General features: G+C 38.9%; 1 protein-coding gene across 4 annotated transcripts in view; it reads right to left on the reverse strand.

Annotated features, from left to right (window-relative positions):
* Positions 1–20816, reverse strand: part of atp13a3 (ATPase 13A3) — a 107015-nt gene that overhangs the window by 26635 nt on the left and 59564 nt on the right. For all 4 annotated transcript variants that reach the window (XM_069897028.1, XM_069897029.1, XM_069897027.1 and 1 more), the window contains 6 exons: positions 15337–15461; positions 5978–6144; positions 1144–1272; positions 974–1053; positions 537–579; positions 337–446 (listed from right to left, as the gene is read on the reverse strand). In XM_069897028.1, coding sequence (XP_069753129.1) covers positions 337–446; positions 537–579; positions 974–1053; positions 1144–1272; positions 5978–6144; positions 15337–15461 — 654 coding nt within the window. The remainder of the gene's footprint in view (positions 1–336; positions 447–536; positions 580–973; positions 1054–1143; positions 1273–5977; positions 6145–15336; positions 15462–20816) is intronic.

Raw genomic sequence — 20816 nt, forward strand, 5'->3', positions numbered from 1 at the left:
TTTGTTGGTTAAGAAGTCAAAGTACAGTTAAGAGATCTAACCACAACATATCAGCACGCAATAAATAAAATACAATGCTGAATTATATAGACATAGCAATGAAGAGTAAATTACAAAGTCCATACTCAAGCCACACAGCTTTCTTATTTTTACAGGTATCATGACAGCAGCCAATCAATTAATGAAAAATAGCAACAAAAACAAGAAGTTGTTGAAAAGCACAGACGAAAGCTATTTGACTAGCAGTGAGCAAAAGAACTTCAGAACTCAACCAAAAAGACCAATATTCCAAATATAGATAGATACTCTTGAGCTCTTATGGTTTCAAAAAGTTACCTGATGAGATTTGGTACACATGCAATATTCGAAAACTTTGATGTGAACGGAGATGCTACAGAAGCTTCCATTTCAGACAATGAGATTCCACTGTGTGCTTGCTTTAGAGCCTGCAAAACATTTTGCATGCGTCTTTTGAAACACTGTCTCAAGTGTAGGTAGAAATAACAATAATCCAAAACTTAATTGAAGGCACTTACACCACAGTCATTGGCGCCATCTCCACACATACCCACGTAATAGCTGTAAGGAATTCAAGTCAGATATCAAGCATTAATACAGATTTAAAACAAAAGGCATCCTAGTGGGTCTTATAAAACAAATACTTTTAAGTTGTTAATAACTTTTAACTTTTTTCCAATTAGGTAATAGATTTTTCATGGTATAGGCATTATTTTATTGTAAGTGATTTCTAAAATTCATGGTTCACCTCGAAAAAAACATGGTTAGTTTAAAATATTCAGAGATATATGCTTAGCGCTCAAGATAGAAAAGAAATTTAATTCTTAAGGATCTACAGACAATAATACTAATGCTTTATGCGTATGTGGTACATGTACAGTAACCTAATAAAACACTTCCATTGTCCATTTAGTAAGATGCAATCTAAAAATAATCTCCATTTTGAAATACTTACTCTATATTTTGAAATGCTTCTACCAGCTGAGTTTTTTGATCAGGTGCCATGCGAGCAAATACTGTGCCGTGCAGTACTAACTGAAATTAAAAAGTACATTTATATGTGTACAAGGCTAAGTGTATCTATAGTTAAGATTATACAGAAAGCATCTTTTGACAATTACTTACTTTTGAAAGTAAATCCCGAAAATACTCAGTTACAACAGAGAAAGACTTGCCATCCATAGCAAAATGGTAATGATTCATCTGATGAAGGCCATCTCCTGAACCATTGTTTTCCATTTTAGTATTGTTAACCTGGAAAGGAAAAGGATCTAAATTAACATAAATTTATAACCAGTTTTATTTAAATAAAACAATGTTATTTACCTACACAAGCTTTTTGACTGAAGAATCTTAAATTTGCAACATCACCATTTTCCCATTACTTTTTACATTCTTTTTTAAATATTTACTTTCAAATATTGCCTTTGATCTGATATTCAACCACTTTAAAAATACTAAACATATCACCTCTCTATTTAAGATACAAAATAAGTTTTTTTTGCTTTCTTCATCCTTTCAATAATTTTGTTCCCATAGTTTCTGGTTTTTACTTAGCAAACTTGTGGTTGTTTCTAAAAATTATCTTGTAAAACTATTGATTATACCCTGAGCTCCATTTTTGCTAGATTTTTCTTACTAACTCTCGTGTTCTTTTGGAAAAGGAGATGGTTACTTTACCATAATTTAGGGCGGAACAGTAAGCGCAGCAGTTAGCACAGTGCTGTTATAGTGTCAGCGATCGGGACCAGGGTTCGAATCTCGCGCTGTCTGTAAGGAATTTATATGTTTTCCCCGTGTCTGTGTAGGTTTTCACCAGGGGCTCCAGTTTTCTCCCACTCTTCAAAATGTTGCAGAGTTTGTGGATCAATTGAGTGTAATTGGGCGGCATGGGTTCGTGGGCTGAAAGGGTCTGCTACCGTGTCGTATATCTAAATTTAAAATTTTCAAAAAATCTTCACTGTTTCTATGTTGGAGAAATTCAGACTTAATCTAATTATCCTGAAGTTAAACAAGAAAGTCAGAAGATGCTGTGATTATACACAAAATTACTGGAGGAACTCAGGAAGTCATTCAGTGTTCTTTATGCAGCAAAGATAACCATTGTATCAGACCTGAGCCCTTTATCAAGGTACGAGTAAAATGCAGGCAGGTACCTGGGGTGGGTCAAAGGGAAGAGCACAGGCCCACAATCAAGAGGTCATAGCTGGAAATGGATGGGAGAGCACAAGTGAAAAAAAAAGCTGAGAAGCGATAGGGAGGGGGATGGCTCTCTGAATTGAAAGAGAAGGGGGTGGAAAGCTGGAGGAAAGGAGACAGAGGGATGGGAAAGAAAGGGAGACCAGTGAAGTCAATGCTAATGCCACTGAGTTGGAGAGTGCCCAGACGGAATATTAGGTGTTGCTCCTCCAATTTACAAGTGGCCTTGGTTTGGCAGTCCATAAAGTCATGGACAGACATGTCGGTGTGGGGGTGGCACACGAAATTGAAATGGTTGGCCACTGGGAGATCCCTGCTATTGCTGCAGGCAGAGCAAAAGTGCTCAATGAAATATTCTCTCAGTCTGCATCCAGTCTCTCCAATATTGAGAAGGCCACAACGGGCACACTGGATGCAGCAGATAACCCCTGGAGATTCACAAGCGAGGTGTTGCTTCACTTGGAATGAATGTTTGGGGCCCCAAATGGTGGGCACAAGTGAGGAACTTCCTGTGTTCACAGTGAAAGTACCAAGTGGTAAGGATGAGTGAATGAGGCAGTCACAGAGGTAGCAGTCTCTACGGAGGGCAGAGAGGGGAAGAGAACTGAAGACGGGTCTGGTAGTGATGGGGCCTTGTGTAGGTGATGGAAATTGTGGAGTGGATAAGGTTGATGAGCTCATCATCGGTGCATGAGGCATCATGAATGTCGTCACTGTTGCAGAGAAGAGTTGAGGAGTTTGTCTGTGTAGGCTTCTGACATGGATCACTCCACATAGCCAACAAAAAGGCGGGCATAGCTGGGACCCATGTGTGTGCCCATGGCTACCCTTTTGACTTGGAGAAAGTGGGATTAGTCATAGAAAAGTAATTTAGGGGGAGAACAAGTTCTGTCAGGTGGAGAAGGGTGCTGGTGAAGGGGGAACTGTTTGGGTCTGTTGTTGAAAAAGAAATGGTCTTTGAGACCTTTGGTATGAGGGATAGAGGTGTATAGAGATCGAATGTCCATAGTGAAAATGATGCAGTCAACTTCAGGGAAGTTGTTGAAGTTATGGAGGGCATGTGAGATACAGGCAGTCCACGTGTTACAAGCGACTAGATCATGAACAACTCGTACTTACAAATGGGCCATTTGCCAATTTGCGCAAGCATATAATTGCGCCCCAATTCATGTGTGCGCATAATGTTACAAAAGCCTGACATAAAAATTTGGCTCATGGACACACCCAGGTAGACAAAGTCATTCATAACCTGGGGACAGCTTGCATTGCAGATGTTGGATGGATAGACTGGACCAGAGGAGAAAAATGGAGCCGAGGCAGGATGATACCAGTCATTGGGTTAGGAGCATGTGGAAATAATGGGTCTATCAGGGCAACTGGGTTTGTGGATCTTGGATAGTAGGTAGAACTGGGCAGTGCATGGTTGGGAAACAAATGAGGTTGGAGAGCATGGGAAATCATTGGAAGTGAAGAGGTTAGAGATGGTGCGTGAAACTGTGGCTTGATGTTCTTTGGTGGGGTCCTATTGAAGGGGTAAGCAAAAGGAAGTTCTGAGAGCAGTTGTCTAGCTTCAGGAAGGTACATATTAGTATGCCAGACCACAAAAGCACCACCCTTGACTGCAAGTTTGATAGTGAGGTTGAGATTGGTACAGAGACAGAGGACCGCAGAGCATTCAAAGGGGGTGAAATTAGAATAAGTGATGAAGTCGAGATGGTTGATGTTTTGGCAACAGCTGGAAATATAAAGGTGCAGAGCAGGCAGATGATCCAATGTGTCCAGAGGAGGAAGAAGGGGTCTTCAGAAGGGGGTGAAGAATTATGATGGAAGAAGTGGGCATGGAGACTACAAGAAGATTTCGGCATGTGGTATGCGTAGAATTCTGAGGTGTGGGTAAGGGAGAGGAAGATGAGGCCTCTACTGAGGACTCATAGGGGAAGGTTGTAGGGAACAGTAAAGACCAGGCAAAGGTCAAAATGGGGTGGAAGGTGTTAATGGAGGCAGGTGAGAAGTGGAGGGATGTAGAAGTCAGAGGTGGGAGGTAGAAGGGTGGAGTTGGAGGATTTGGGAAGTTGAATGGGGAGGTGGAGGGTTGTGGGGGTCAGAGGGGAGTTAGGGGAGATGAGAAGATCTAAGGGGTAGAGAGTGTGAGAAGAAATGGGGAGCTCAAAGGAGTAGGGTTGTTGGGGGCTGAGAAGGGAGAGCTTTGAGTGGATAGGGAAGGGTAAGGAGTGGTGGGGGGGGGTGAGAGAAATGAGGCAGTGGGATCAGCAGCAGAGCTACCCAAGGCAACATCCTTGTAGAGATGGAGGTTGCTGTGGAAACAGGAAAGGGTGTCAATTTGGACATTGGGACCGGGGTAAGTATCTGCATCGACGGAGGTGTCGAGGGCTCTGGTCTGTGGGTTCGGGGTTAGTAGCAGAGGCATCAGGGGACCAGTTTGTTGGCAGTTGGGGTTAGCTACAGAGGTGTCAGGGGCTCTGGTCTATGGGCACTCTGGTCTGTGGGTTAATGGCAGAGACATCGGGGTCTCCGGTCTTTGGGCGGATGGAGTTCATGGCAGAGAAGTCCTCAACCTTTTTTCAAAAGTATTTTACTCTTTGAAGGTATGAAAGTCTGTTACAAGATCAAATCAGCAAGCACAAAGAAGGCCTATCACACAGGGGTAAAGATGAACTATTACTTTATTAACAAAATTCACTTCAAACTTTAATTCAAACCCCACCCCCCCCCCGCCTTTTATAACAATGCCCACTGGTTACTATGCAAATTTCTATGACAGTGTAAAACTAATAAATTCCCCAGCCTAAATATAACATATGTAATTAAAGTCTAAGTTATATTTCCAACCAGCCCACAGAAAAACTTAAGACACAAAACACACAAGACTCACAAAACTTCGATCTCAACCAAAGCAAAGATCATAAACAAAATTCAGTTAGTTTGGTAAACTGAAGCTAAAAGATCTTTGAGAGAGAGAGAGAGCACAAAATTCAAAGTCATCTTCTTGCAGAGAGAGGAACAATGGCTTGCTCCGGATCCTTCTGCCTGCCTTCGAAATGTTCATCCCTTTTAAAATCGCAACATTCTAAACTGTCTTCCAGACAATGACTCATGTTTTGGGCCTCCTTCCACTCCACAGCACCCCCAGTGGTGGTTTATTGTCTAAGTCCAGAAATTTTTCGATCATTTTCTGCACATGCTCAGTCTATCTCCCACTCTCTCAACAGTCCATCTTCACCTTGGCCCTCTCAGACAAACTATCACTTTCCAACACAAAACCACACAACACATAGGCCAATACACAACACAGAACTCTGTAACAAAGTCTCCCACAAAAGCCTGCTGCAACATGCTTCTTCCATCTCGACAAATATTCCTAAACCACTGCAGAACTAAAAATACATCAATATTTGTAGCTTTTAAATGGAAAATTTAGAGTGCAATTCCACTCTACTCATTGAAATTTCAACCATGGAACCAAGGTTCACCTGCTTATGAGATCAGTCAGGCCATGAAGCACAACAGTAGAAACAAGAGGATGTACAGGTTTTGTGGGGTGTATTTTGCTGTGCTGGTAAAAGGGATAATAATAAGGGTAGAGTTTCATTGAAATTCAGCATCTTTTCAAACAGTATTGCCAAATTTGACAAAGCATCCACTGATTGATAATTACTAAAAGTTTAACTCCTTTAAATTACTTCCTATTAATGATGATTATGATTGAACTTATCATTTATGAATCAACCAGTCATCATACCTCTGAGGCGGCACAAGGTGGTCTTGAAATGTTATCTATAGGAATCCAAACTATTTTTGCAGCTTGCCCATCTTTTGGAGGTAGTGCTTCTGCAATAATCACTGTATCCTGAGGTAAAATCATCCCGGAGTCTCTGGCTACAGAAATAGCTGTCAATATATTGTCCCCTAGCAAAATATAAAGTTTCATTAGAACATGCATAGCCAATTAAGTCATACTTAAAAATGCAACAGAATTGCTCACTTTAAATGCATGTTAAAATTTACCTCATTTTTAATGCACTCAGAGGTTTTTTTCAAATTTAAAGAAGAAAAAATCATTTTGGGTTATGCTAAATGTTCCTTCTATAGGCGATTAATTTTAATTTAAACACAGGAAAAGATTCTCAGGATGGACACCAGACATGTTGAAAAAAAAAAGAGATTATCTTCCACTTCTTTTCTCATGAATCAAAATCTTCCACATCTTATTCAAATTGTTCATGTTTGAAATTAATGACACTACAATTCAACACATGCATTTTTTTTCAGAATCTAAGAGTGCACATCAGAACTTATGATTTCTCTTTACTATGACTTGGCTCGGATGACGATACTCTATTCACTTTTCCACAAATTGAGAACAGGTCCCATGTGCGTGCTTGCGTGCACAAACACAAGTGCTGTATTCTCAACACTAGAATCCTTTGTGAGTGAAAGAAGTGTAATCTAAATATTCACAAATAATATTAATTAATATTGTTTTAAAATTCTTAAGTGCTTCTGGCGACAGGTAACACTTTATTTCATGTATTAGCACTACTTTCCTAATTGGTCTAGTGGATTACTCAAAGAACATGAACATAAATTAGATAAAGACCTAATTTCTGTCTCAAATGAGTGACCATGCTTTAAAACAGTGATGCACCAATTTGAGATTCTTTCATAAGATGAAACAACTCCATAAACAACCCCTCAAGATCTCCCTTTGTGGGTTCCTTATTTCCTCTTCACCAATTACTTTCCATAGATCTTTTTGTCATTACCAAATTTAGCAACCATACCTACAGTTCTTTTATCCTCATTATTTATATATATTGTTAAGAGGTTGAGATTTTAGCAAGATGCAACAGGTGCTGTTTGCCAGTCAATTTCCTATTTGTGACGATATCTCCTATAACAAGAATTTTTATTTTGTGCAACAACCCGGCAGAGAAAACAAGAGAAATGGGTACAATTTCAATATTCTAAAGATATTTGGACAGATCTATAAATAAGAAGAGTGTAAAACAGTGGTTTTCAAACTGCCCCCCTAAATTCACATTCTCCCTTAAGCAATCCCAATGCAATAGAAGTTCTGTGATTAGTAAGGGATTGCTTAAGGTGGTATGTGGGTGGAAAGAAAAACGTTTGAAAACCACTGTTTTTAATCGTAACTAATTGACTCGTTACATGCACAATTTCATAACTCCAAAGAAAATAGCAAATGACAATTTTTCACAAGCAAAATATTTAAGTAACAATTGGGTCTAGAGCAGTGGTTCTCAAGCTTCCCTTCCAACTAATATACCACCTTAAGGAATCCCTTATTAATCATAGAACACTGAGGGCATGGGAATGTGAGTTTAGGGGGGGAATTTTGAAAACCACTGTTATAGAATATGAGGCATGAGATCCATGAAATATTGGTTGTGTGGATTCAAAAGTGCCTTGCTTGCAGGAAGCAGAGGGTAGCAGTATATGGGATGTATTCTGCCTGGAGGTCAGTGACATGGAGCTCCTCATAGATCTGTTCTGGGACCCCTACACTTTGTGATTTTTAATAGTGAACTGGATAAAGAGGGCTGGGTCAGTAAGTTTGTAGATGACATAAAGGTTGGAGTTGTGGATAGCATAGAAGGTTGTCATAGGTCACAAGAAGATATAGACAGGATGCAGAGCTAGGTGAAGTTCAATCCAGATTATGTGTGAAGTAATGCATTTTGGAAGGTCAACTTGAAGGCAGAGTTCATAGTTAATGGCAGAATTCTTAACAGTGTGTTAGAACAGAGGGACCTTGGTCTCCAAATCCATAGATCTCTAAATGTTGCCACGCAGGTTGATAGGGTAGTTAAGGCAGTTTATGGTATGCTGGTCTTCATCGGGGAATTAAGTTCAAGAGTCATGAGGAAATATTGCAGTTCTATAAAACTCTGGTTAGATCACACTTGGAATATCGTGTTCAATCCTGGTCATCTCATTATGAAAAGATGTAGAAGCTATGGAGAGGGTTCAGAGAAGATTTACCAAGAAATTGTTTGGATTGGAAAACATGTTTTATGGGTCAATGCTGACAGAACTCGGGTTTTTCTCTTTGGAGAAAAACATGATGAGAGATAACTTAATAGGCCTACAAGATTATAGGAGGCATAGATAGGGTGAACAGCAAGTACCTTTTCCCCATGGCAAAGAAGAAAATACTAGAAGCTATCTGTATTAAATGAGGGGAGGAAGGTTTGGGTGAACACCAGGGTTAAGTGTTTTTTTTAAGAGTAATGGGTGCCTGAAATGAGTGACCAGGGGTGGTGGTGGACTCTTAGATAAGCACATGGATGCAAGAAAAATAAAGGGTTATGGTTGTGAGTAAAGAAGGTTTAGATTGTTGAGTATATTACATAGGTTGGCACATCATTGTGGGCTGAAAAGCTGTATGATGCTATGTTTTAAATGCAGGTAAATGGAATTCCAACTTGGCTGGCATGATGAGTTGGATCACAGGTCCTGTTCTGTGCTATTAATCTATATCTCTAAATATCTTAAGATAGTCCTTCTTTAGACCAGTCACTGTTGGAAAAGCCTGTCACCTCTGAGGAGATTGTTGCAGCAATTAACTCTTTACAATCCATCAAAGTTCCTGGCTCCAACGGCCTTATAAACCCTTCTCACAATCATTGGTACCCTAGTTAGATTGGGATTTTTTTCTGAATATTTTATTATTGAGAAATTACCTGCTACTTTTTTATGGCCTTAATTTCACTTATTCCCAAAAAAGAATAAGGATTTATCTGATTGTTCCTCTTATAGCCCAATCTCTCTTTGAATGCCAATATATGTTGCTTGTTAAATATTCTTTACTCTCCTCCTGTCTCATCTCCTTAGATGCTGAAAAAGACTGACAGGGTAGAATGGACGATTTATTTAAAGTGCTAGAAAAAATGATCTTTGGCCCTAAATTTATCAATTGGATAATATTGATATATTTATCTCTTGTTGCCTCAATCTTTACCAACTCTTTAAAATCCAAGCCTTTTCATCTTACCATGAAACCAGACAAGGTTGTCCTCTTAGCCCTTTATTATTTAATTTGGCATTAGAACCTTTAGCTGTGGCCTTTGGCAATCTAATGACATTTTTGGAGTCTTAGAAGGTGGAAGTGTTCATAAGGTTTCTTTATATGTGGATGATTTTCTGTTGTATATTTCAGATCCTGCTCCCCTTTCTATGTTCTGAATTGGATGATTTAATATTATCAAGATGAATATTTTACCTGTCTGTATACATTTTTTAAGCTGTTCATGTTTTTGTTCTGAAAATGTTTTGATTCATTTGATTCAATTATCTCCTCATATGCAGGTATTTGAAAAAAGTAAGTGTTCTTAACTTAGTAAAGTCTTCCTTCAAAATCTGAAAAAGGTGGTTTGGCCTTACCTAATTTTAGATTACTGGGCAGCTAATATTAGATGTATATTTTTTTAGATTCATTATAAGGATAGAATGGACACTTCAAATTGGTTTAATTTAGGAATTAATTCTACTAAAAAAATCTTATTTCGATACTTGGAGTGCCATTACCTTTTTTCTGCTTTCAAATTAACTGATAATTTGAGAATTTGGTTTCAACTTAGGAATTTTTTTTGCATATCATAGATTTTTACTTGCTAGCCCTAAATTACTTAATTCATTTTTTTTCCACTTTCTGCTCAAGATTCTGCCGTGCAAGATTCTGCTTTTTGTGAATGGTTTAAGTTGGGTATCCAATCTTTTCAAGATTTATTTATTGATAATAATTTAGTTTCATTCGAACAGCTATCTTCTAAATTTAAATAACCCAAGTGTAGCGGTGCTATGGTGGCACTACAGCTCTCAGAAGGCATCAGACCAGCTATGTGACATCAGCGCGTGTCAAGCATGCGATTTGGGCTTTTAAAAGGTTGCGCAGGTGATGAAAAGTAAATCTGTTTGATTCACTCCAAAAACCCTTTGTGTGTTATTTCATCATGTCCACTGCAATTTCAGTGGCCACAATTGGTGACCCCAACAAGTCCAAAAATATATTTTTGGACAAACATGGACTCTGCAGCCATTGCTGTAAAGCTACCACTTTTCTGGACAGCTGAGCCTGAACTGTGGTTCCAACAGGCTGAAGCACAATTTCACCTTTGCAAAGTTGAATTGGACACCACTCATTATCACCATCTTGTCAGTGCCCTGCACCAGGCCATCGCTAAGAGGGTCGATGACTTCCTACAAGATCCACCACATACCAGCAAGTATGTCTCCGATATTGACCATGTGTTACAGTCTAGTGCTCTTAGTACATCACTCCCTACAAGCAGGCAATGCACTGAAAAGCAAGCAGCCTGTCGACACCTTGTCTTAGTGTCTTACACAGGTGTTGGGGAGTAAATGGCCACAAGTGCCTTCCACCATGCTCGTTTGCAGGAAACACCCAGGCCAACAGCCAGTAAGGGCTTCAGCATTTGGCAAGAAACCTGTAAGCCTACTCTACGTATGGGATCAATTGACTCAGTGAAAATTTATGGTGGACACTGGTTCAGAAGTTAATATATTTCCACACACCAGTTTTGACACTTGCCATCCTACCCCAGATCTGCAACTATGAGCAGTTAACTGTCCCAATATTCCAACCTTTGGCACCAGGAAGGTGAATGTCAAGTTCATCTCTACACTTGGCCATTTATTATAGCAGCAGGATCCCGATCTTTGCTTGGTGCAACTTTTCTTTGGGCTCATTCATTCCTCATCGGCTTAAAAGGATGTTGGTTAATAGATGGAATTACTTTTCAGACTATTCCTCTGGCAGATGCCTATACCCCTGCTCTGTGCCTCCAAACATTAGGTAAACCAGTGGATGAATTCTCCAAGCTGTTGGAAGATTTCCGAGATTACTACACTACAATTTTTTGCTTCCACTTCAAAGCACAAGGTTACTCACCACATTTGTACTAAGGCCCCTCCTAATCATGCTAAAGCATGCCACTCTCCTCCAGAGATGTGTTTAGCTAGGAAGAGTTTGCCAAGATGGAGGAACTAGGCATAATACATAGGCCCGACAGTCCCTGGGCATCTCCTTTACATATGGTCCCAAAACATAATGGAGGTTGGCGACCATGTGGTGATTACAGGCAGCTTAACGAATTCACCATTCTGGATAGTTATCCGGTACCTCATATTTAAGATTTCTCAGCTAATTTCCATGGAGCAAAGATCTTCTCCAAAATAGACAGTGCATGGTTATCATCAAGTACCAGTAGAGCCAGAAGACATTCCAAAAACACCAATAATTACCCCATTTGGGTTGTTCAAATTTTTACAAATGGCTTTCGGATGAAAGAATGCTGCTCAACATTTCGATGGATGCTTTAGGACGAGGAATGACCAATATGTTCATTTATCTTGATATTTTAGTGGCCAGTGGGACGAAGGATGAACATCTCTGTACACTTCAAAACTTTGGACTGACCATCTAGATAAATGCATTTTTGGACAAGAAATTATTGATTTCTTGGGGCATAGGATTACTTAGGAAGGCGTGACTCTGCTGCCATCCAAAGTTGCCAAATACTCAAGACCTGCTATGGTAAAAGCCTCCAGAAATTCTTGGGAATGGTACACTTTTACCGTCGATTTCTTCTGGGAGCAGCTCATATCATGAAGCCTCTTTTCAACTTACTGTCCAGAAACACCAGAACCATCCATTGGACTGAAGAGGGAAACAGCGCCTTGAAGATGAAAGATGTGCTGACACATGCCACTGTGCTCAGCTACCCAGTTTTAAATGCAGCCACCGCCCTTTCTACAGATGCTTCCAGTATGGCTGTAGGAGGTGCACTTCATCAATATGTCAACGGACAATGGAAACCATTAGTATTCTTCAGCCGCCATCTTCGTGAAGCAGAGAAGAAATACCATGCTTTTGATAAGGAGCTTTTGGCCATTTTCTTCTCTATTCGACACTTTGTTCATTTTTTTTGAAGGGCAGAGATTTTATTATGTATACCGACCACAAGCCCTTAACATTTGTGTTTTCCAAAGTGGCAGAGCCCTGGTCAGTGCGACAACAATGGCAATTATCATTCATTTCAGAATTTTCCACAAAAATACTACATATTTCTGGAAAAGACAATGTAATAGCTGATGCATTTTCCTGCTCAGCTCCACTCGAGGTTTCATCTGTAGATCAAAGTATTGACTACACAGCTTTGGCTACGGCCCAACAGCATAACCATGAGATGAATGCTTAACGGACTGCAACCATAAACCTGCAATTGAAAGGTGTCCAGTTTGGAGTTAATGGCAAACTACTCCTCTGTGATATATCAAAGGGACACCCATGCCCAGTAGTTCCAGCATCATGGAAACATCGAGTATTCGACTCTGTGCAAGATCTCTCACATCCATCGATTAGATCGACTGTTCGTATGGTTTCAGACAAGTTCAAATGGCACGGTCTTAAAAAAGATGTGTTACACAAATGGCAAAGTCCTGCAGTGCCTGCCGGAAACCAGAGGTTCAGCAGCTTACTAAGGCACCACTGCAGTCCTTCCCTGCAGTTACTCAGCATTTTGCTCATGTCCAAGTGGATATTGTTGGTCCATTTCCTGTTTTAAGAGGATACTGTTATCTTTTTACAGTAATAGACAGGTTTACACAATGGCCCAAATCCGTGCTTATGGTAGATGCTACTGCAGACGTGCTCAAGTGTTCCTCAGTTCCTGGGTGTCTCATTTTGGTTTACCAGCATGTTACTTTGGATAGAGGACCACAATTTACTTCCTCGCTGTTGATGACCTTGACTTGCTTGCTCGGTACAATAATTCATCATATGGATGCCTATCATCTCCAGGCCAAATGAAAGGTGAATTTTATCGATATCGCAAGTTAGCCTTGATGGCTCGATTAGAGGGCCTGAACTAGATTGATGAACTGCCCTGAGTATTACTGGGCATTCGAACAACTCCGAAGGAGGACCTCCAAGCTTCACTTGTGGAGCTCGTTTTATGGCACACCATTGGAGGTTCCAGGGGAATTCATACCCTATGATTCCAACTCCAGCAACTGTTGAGCTGGCTAATGGAGATCATAGGAAAATTGGCCCCTATACCATCACTGTCACAAGGAGAATATTCTTCCTTTGTGCCTGAAGACCTCAAAAACTGCGAATGTCTTCTTCTTATGAACGACCTTATAGAATACTCAGACAAACTAGGTCAACCTGTATTTTGGACATTGAAGGGAAGCAACAGTCTTTCATTATTGACAGGCTTAAACTAGCTCTTGTGGACATGTCTTCCCCACTGCAACAGCCAAAAGTCCGTTGAAGAGGTCAACCACCTAAAACACAGACAAACCTTTCTGCCGGTTCTGGGGGGGCGGGGGGAGGGGGGGGGCAGCAGGGGCCACTACAATTTCTAGAAGGCATCGAACTGGCCATGTGACATCAATGTGTGATGACTTCAGAGCGTCGAGTGTGTGATTTGGGTTTTTAAAAGGTTGTGCGGGTGATGAAGAGTAAATCCGTTTGATTCACTCTAAAAATACCTTGTGTGGTTATTTCGTCATGTCCACTGAAATTCCAGTGGCGACACAAGTATCATCTCTTTAGATATCTACAAATTAGGAGTTTCTTTGAATACTATATTATTGAGACTTCCTCAGGACCTCGTTATAAATATTATAGGGATGATCTATAACATTAAACTTAGTCGATAAAAAGTTAGTATCAGTTATATATGATTTACTACTAAAGTCCAGGGATAATTCTCTAAATAAGATTACAAAATTAGGGGAGCGAGATTTTTAGCTTTCATTCTTGGACACTATATGGGATTCTATCCTAAAATTGTTGAGTTCTTCTTTGTGTGTCTGCCATTTGCTTTTACAATTTAAGGTAGTACATCAAGTCTATTATTCTAAGTTCAATTGACTAAATATTATTCTAACATTTCTTCAAAATGTGACAGGTGTAGGACCAAAGAAGATACTTTATTACAGACTTTGGTCTTGTCCTTTCCACATTTTGGGAAGATATCTTTCCAACCTTATCTTTAGTTCTCAATGTGAATCTGATACCTAATCTTTTGTTCGTTTTGGATCAATTAAGGCAACTGATTCAAATTTAAATCTTTCTCAATCCCATGTAGTTTCTTTTGCTTCCTTTATTACTGGACGATCAATACTGATGATGGAAAAATGGTGTCCATCTTATTCATAGTCAATGGTTATCTGATATGATGGCATGTTTAACTTTGAAAAAAAATCCGATGTTCTTCTAATGTAACGGAGTTAAACTTTTTAAGTTTATGGGTCTTTTTACTCATTACTTTTGTAATTTATAAATCTTATTTATAGATCTTATTTTGTGAGTTTGTGTTTTCTTTTAATGGTAGTGAAATTATATGTACTTACCAAATAACCGGAAGGGGGCGGAATTTAAAGTATAGTATGGTATTTACTTTTTTTAAATCTTTTTTTCAATTTGCCAAATGTTACAATATCTAGTTCATATTCAAGTTTTTTCTTATCCAAGGCTTATTTTGTATATTCCCTTTTATATACTACTTTTAATTTATGGCTACTAATTGTGTACTCTTATTGACTGCGAGTTGTCAATGGGATGAAGAAAGTCACCTTACCTATTAATGTATGAATTGCAACACAGCATCCATTTCATCGAAAGGAACAATCTCCTCAGTCCCACCCCATTGCCTTCTTTCACTATAGTCTCAAAACAACTTTTCTTTCAAATGCCCATCAACTTCCCTTTAATTCTTGATGCCAATTGCCTGCATTAGGGGCAGTTTACAGTACCAGCAGATTTTTGGATTTGTGAGGAAATAGTGCATCCAAGCAGAAACCCACTTAGATACAAGAAGATGCAAGTTTCCTTTAAACAGTATCCAAGATCAAAATAATACCTAGGACTCTGGGATGTGAGGTAGGAGCGATGCTTTTTGGCTCAATGGACCACTATATTACATCATAACTTGTCAATTATATGTAGAAATACTGTGCACTTGTTATCATAATGAAAAACTACATCATCCATACAAAAGATATTAATATATGTATATAATCTGAACTAAATGTAAAAGACAATACCTGTAACCATAACTGTACGGATATTAGCTTTTCTGAGTTCTTCAAGGACTCCGGGTGAATCGGGCTTTAGTTTATTTTGCATAATAATAAGGCCTATAAACTCCATGTTACTCTCAATGGTATCTCTGTTGAGAACAGTTTTGAGTCTTATGTTTATTACTGCAATTACTACACAAAAATTCATATTATACCAGGCCTAGAAATTCAACAGCATGCCACATTGTTTTAAGATGATGCATTTGATTATTATTTGCTCAAAATCATTCATAAATCTCAAAAATCAAGCGTTCATGATCATTTCCATCAAATAATTTTGTTTACATCAACCTTCAAATGAAATATAGAAAACTGGAATATTCCCAAGCAATATTCAACTAAAATCCACATTGCGAAAGAGAATCACAATTTTTAAATTTCAACTCACTGTGGATATAAACATTGGCCTTAATATGAAAAGGAAATATCCTGCAGCTGCATTATTTAAAGGGACCATCACTTGCAGATCTATTGGAGATGAATATTTAACTTGAAGAGTCACAAAATTAGAGACAAAATATTTTCCTGGAGCATGAGTGAGGACTGAACATTTGTGAATTTTTTTTATAACCTGTTAAAAATGCATGTTTTGCAGTACTTGCCAATTCCACTACCTCAAATCTTTTTAAAAACACTTAACAGGCACGTTGGGCAATTTATTTGGAACTGTAAAGTACCTAGAATATCCATGGAAAAGTTAAAATGGGATTACAGGTTAGAAGGGTATCTGGTTGCCTAGTTTAAAAATTATTATTTGGCGGCCCAAATGAGATTCATTTCTTCATTATTTGAAAGAGATGATAAACCTTCCTGGCTACAAATTGGATTGTACTCTCTGAAAGAGAAGGTGTATAAATAGAATTCCAGAATTATAGCCAGCAGAACAGACAACCCTATTTTAAAACATGGTTAAAATATGGGATGAGACATGTGGAGGCTCTGGACTGAAAAGAGGATGGTCATCGAAGACACCTTTAAGACAAAGTGAGCCAGCACCCATGACTTTGAATAATAATAATTTTGTAACCCTGGTATCATGAGGAGATACAATATCTGGAGGACTGTTATGAAAAAATATATTTCATGTCATTTGAACAGCTGAAGAAGAAATATGACTTGTCCAACAAGACCTTTTTTTTTTAATTACCTTCAGTTGCAATCCTTCCTTAGGGCCAATTTAGGACCTGAAATGGCTCTACAGGGACTCAATGAAAAGGAGAAACTACTCCATGAAGGAAATGTATACATGTTTATTTCTTGAATGTACTTTGAATAAGTCTAGAGTGAGATGGGAGTCAGACTAGACATAACAATTGACAAACAACTCTGGTCAGATCTGTGTCAGGGAAGTTTGATGGCTACTATCAATGCCAGGTATAGATTGGTCCATTATAATTTTCTCCATGCATGGTTCTCCTGAAGATAGAACTGACATAATGTTGACATAATTATTCTAAAATAATCAAGAAAACGAGTTCCAGTTGGCTGCAGTATGGTCGAGAAGCAAAGATCAAGAGCTCCTGCCTACTTTCTACTTTTACACTCTTTCTACTCTTTTCTCACAACCAAAGAGATACATATTTTGTATCTTGTTCTTCTTTTATCTGTTTGCCTCAAAATGTCTACAGGAAGCAGTAAATCTGGGGGAAAAAGGAATAGCAACTAACATTGAAGGCTATTTTCAAGCTACTGAACCAACTCAGACAAACACTAGCAACTAATTTCAAAACTTCTTTTAACTTGCTAGAAATCAAATTCAATCAACTCCTGGCATTAGTGGATGAGCATAGTCACCTTTGGAGCTCACTACAGATGACCTGAGCCAATGTGTTAATGACTTAGAGGATGTTTGCTCCATCTTACGAGACAGTAATTTGAAGCTAACAGCTATGACCTGGAATGTCAGAGCAGACACCAAACCTATGTATCCTGGGCTTGGTGAAATCTATTGAAAGAGGACACCCTGCAAAATTCTCCAGTTTGCTATGCAGTTTTTGGGAAGGAGACACTCCCATCTCCGCTGGAGCTCACCGTTCATTAGTACCTAAACCAACTCCGGGACAGAGACCGTATTTGGTTATACTCGTCTATATCATTATCAGATAAAGGATATTCTGATCAGTGAGGCTCAGTGGAAAGGGAAACTGGAATACTGTTGTCAGCAGATCCAGGTTGTGGAGGATTACAATCCCAAAGTCCTGAATCAGCAAGCCGAGTACTAGGAGGCCATATCAGATCTATATAAGCGAGGCCTCAAGCTCTGCCTCCTCTGCATCACACTTCCCAACAGGCATAAGAGATGGCTGCCCTCAGTCAACGAGGCACAGAGCTATATAGACAGTATTCCCTCCACATCACGACCATTGTAAATGTCTGCTTGGTGTCGGTAGCTGATTAATTATTATTACTTCTAATTTTTCTAGCCTATGTTATACTGTATTCAGGTGGCAAGGACCAGCTGGCCCTCTCTGCCTTAGTAACATTTTATGGAATAACATACCCACTTGGGCTGGGGTCATGTGCATACTTTCCTCTGCCTTAAACTTAATTATCTATTCAGTTTCTGTGATAATATCATCAGGAAAGTCTAAGTTTTTTTAAAAGTAGGTTATATTTCTATTTTGTAGTATACTTTCAGAACTACATAAGAAATCTCAAGGACTTTTTTTTTCTTATTTGGTTGTGCTTCCAAAAAAAATAAATGTCGTTTTGGGAGTGTTTTTCAGAATAACGATAAAGGAGCTGAAGGTAACCAAACGTGGGACAAAAAGATTTTTTGGGGTTGGAAATGGGTATTTTAAAAGCTTGCTGCTGTGGATTTTGGCAGCTCTCTAGGTTTGGGGTGGTGGGGTGGGAGGTGGGTATTTCATTAGTTGTACCTGTTCTAGGAGTCAATACTAACCTTGACTATGCAGGGTTCATCTCTATTCTAGTATTTGTTTTATGTTCCTGTATCAAGGTTGACACCTGGAGTTTTGATATCATTTGTGCTTACCAACCTACATTTTCAACCAGGGATAATGGATAGCCTTTTAAAGTTTGTTAGCTGGAATGTCAAAGATTTAAATCATCTTGTTAAAGGAGAAAAGTGTTCTCACACATCAAACAACTTAAAACAGCAATTTCTTTTTACAAGAAACACACATTAGTAAATCTGATCATTCTTGCCTCGGCACGGTGGACGGGAAAACACTTTCATTCCACTTTCTTTTTTTTAAATTTTTTTATTTTTCACACCATAAATCACATTAGCCATGATATACACTATTTCTTTTTCACACATATACAGTGACTTTTTCTCCCCCCCTCTCCTCCCAAGCCACCCCCCACCCCCCCCCTCATCCATTTTAGGTATACAATCTAGGTTGCATTAAGCCAGTCAGACAATGTTGTCATTCAACAAAATTACACCAGAAATTCTACTGAGTCCATTCTTTCCTTCTCCTTCCATCAACTTAGGTAATGTTTGTCCCCGGTAGGTTTTCGCTATTGTATTTAATGTAAGATTCCTATACTTGTTCGAATATTTCAATATTATTTCTTAACCTATATGTTATTTTTTCTAATGGAATACATTTATTCATTTAAATTTAGTAGTTTCTTCCTTTTTAATTTGGTTATGTATTCCATTAATATTTAAAGACATATAGTTCAGCGTAGCCCTTTTATATTTTGTTTATCTTCTCTTTCCGTTTTTCCATCATTACCTTTCCTCCTTTTCCATTTCTGTTTTCTTATTTTCAACTCTTTATAAGACAACATTTCTACAACATCCAACATTTTCCTTATTCTCCTATTTCTATCTTATTTATCCCCAATCTCCCCTTCACCTCCTGAGTTGTCCTTTATCCCTTGTCGGACAACCACATCTCCCCTCTCCATTTGGATTTGCGAATCCACTCGCAAGCGTCAACTGATTTTGCAGTGACCGCTATTTCCCCCCACCCCGCCTCCCCCAGAAAAGATTTCACTTTTCATATGTCACAAAGGTCCCTCTTTTAATTCCCTCCTTATTCTCTCTATTCCATTACCTTCCCTTATTAATTCTTGTCTATACTATCTATATTTTCCTCTAAGTACAGATACATTCATGTATGCTCATTGTCTCTATTCACTCTTATACCTCTTTACCTGCATACATATCAATCGTGATCATTTTTACTCTCATTACCCGTCTTCATCCCTCAGTCTATTTTTGTCTTTACCCACATACATATCAGTCGTGATCATTTTAACTCTCATTACCCGTCTTCCTCCCTCAGTCTATTTTTGTAATTGTTCTGCAAATTTTCGTGCTTCTTCTGGATCCGAGAATAGTCTGTTTTGTTGTCCTGGAATAAATATTTTCAATACCGCTGGATGCTTTAGTATAAATTTATACCCTTTCTTCCATAAAATCGCCTTTGCTGTATTGAACTCTTTTCTCTTCTTTAGGAGTTCAAAACTTATATCTGGATAAATGAAGATTTTTTGCCCTTTATACTCCAGTGGTTTGTTGCCCTCTCTTACTTTTTCCATTGTCTTCTCCAGTACCTTTTCTCTTGTAGTATATCTTAGGAATTTTACTACAATAGATCTTGGTTTTTGTTGTGGTTGTGGTTTAGAGGCCAATACTCTATGTGCCCTTTCTATTTCCATTTCTTGCTGTAGTTCTGGACATCCTAGGGTCTTAGGGATCCACTCTTTTATAAACTCCCTCATATTCTTGCCTTCTTCATCTTCCTTAAGGCCCACTATCTTTATGTTATTTCTTCTGTTATGGTTTTCCATTGTATCTATTTTTTGAGCTAGTAGTTCTTGTGTCTCTTTAGTTTTTTTATTAGATTTCTCCAATTTCTTTTTTAAGTCTTCCACCTCCATTTCTGCTGCTACTGCCCGCTCTTCCATCTTGTCCATTTTCTTTCCCATTTCTGTTAAGGTCATCTCCATTTTATTTATTTTCTCTTCTGTGTTGTTTATTCTTTTTCTTAAATCCTTAAATTCCTGTGTTTGCCATTCTTTAAATGACTCCATGTATCCTTTAATAAGAGCAAGTATATCCTTTACCTTGCCTTTCTTTTCTTCTTCTATTTCCCTGTACTCTTCCTCTTCTTCTTCCTCTGGGTTGGCCATCTGTTGTTTCTTTGGTGCCCTTTCCTCCTCTTCTTTCTTGTTTCTATTGTCTTCTGTGGTCTCTTCTTGCTGCAGGTGTTCTGCAGCTGTCGTTGCCGGCTGTGGAGATCGACTCCCCAGCTGGTCCCCCCTCCCGTCGGTGTGTTTTTTTTCATTCGCATCGCGCATGCGCGATTCCTCGCGCATGCGCGGTTGCGCACTTTTACTCGGCTCTGCGAGCCATTTTTGTAGTCCATTATTTACCGACCTGAGGGAGCGGGTTTCTCTCTCCGCAGCGGGCCTCTTCGGACAGGTAAGGCCTTCACCTTTTTCCTCCTTTGTCTTCTCTTCCT

The sequence above is a fragment of the Narcine bancroftii genome, chromosome 9, assembly GCF_036971445.1.
Source record: "Narcine bancroftii isolate sNarBan1 chromosome 9, sNarBan1.hap1, whole genome shotgun sequence".
NCBI lineage: Eukaryota > Metazoa > Chordata > Chondrichthyes > Torpediniformes > Narcinidae > Narcine > Narcine bancroftii.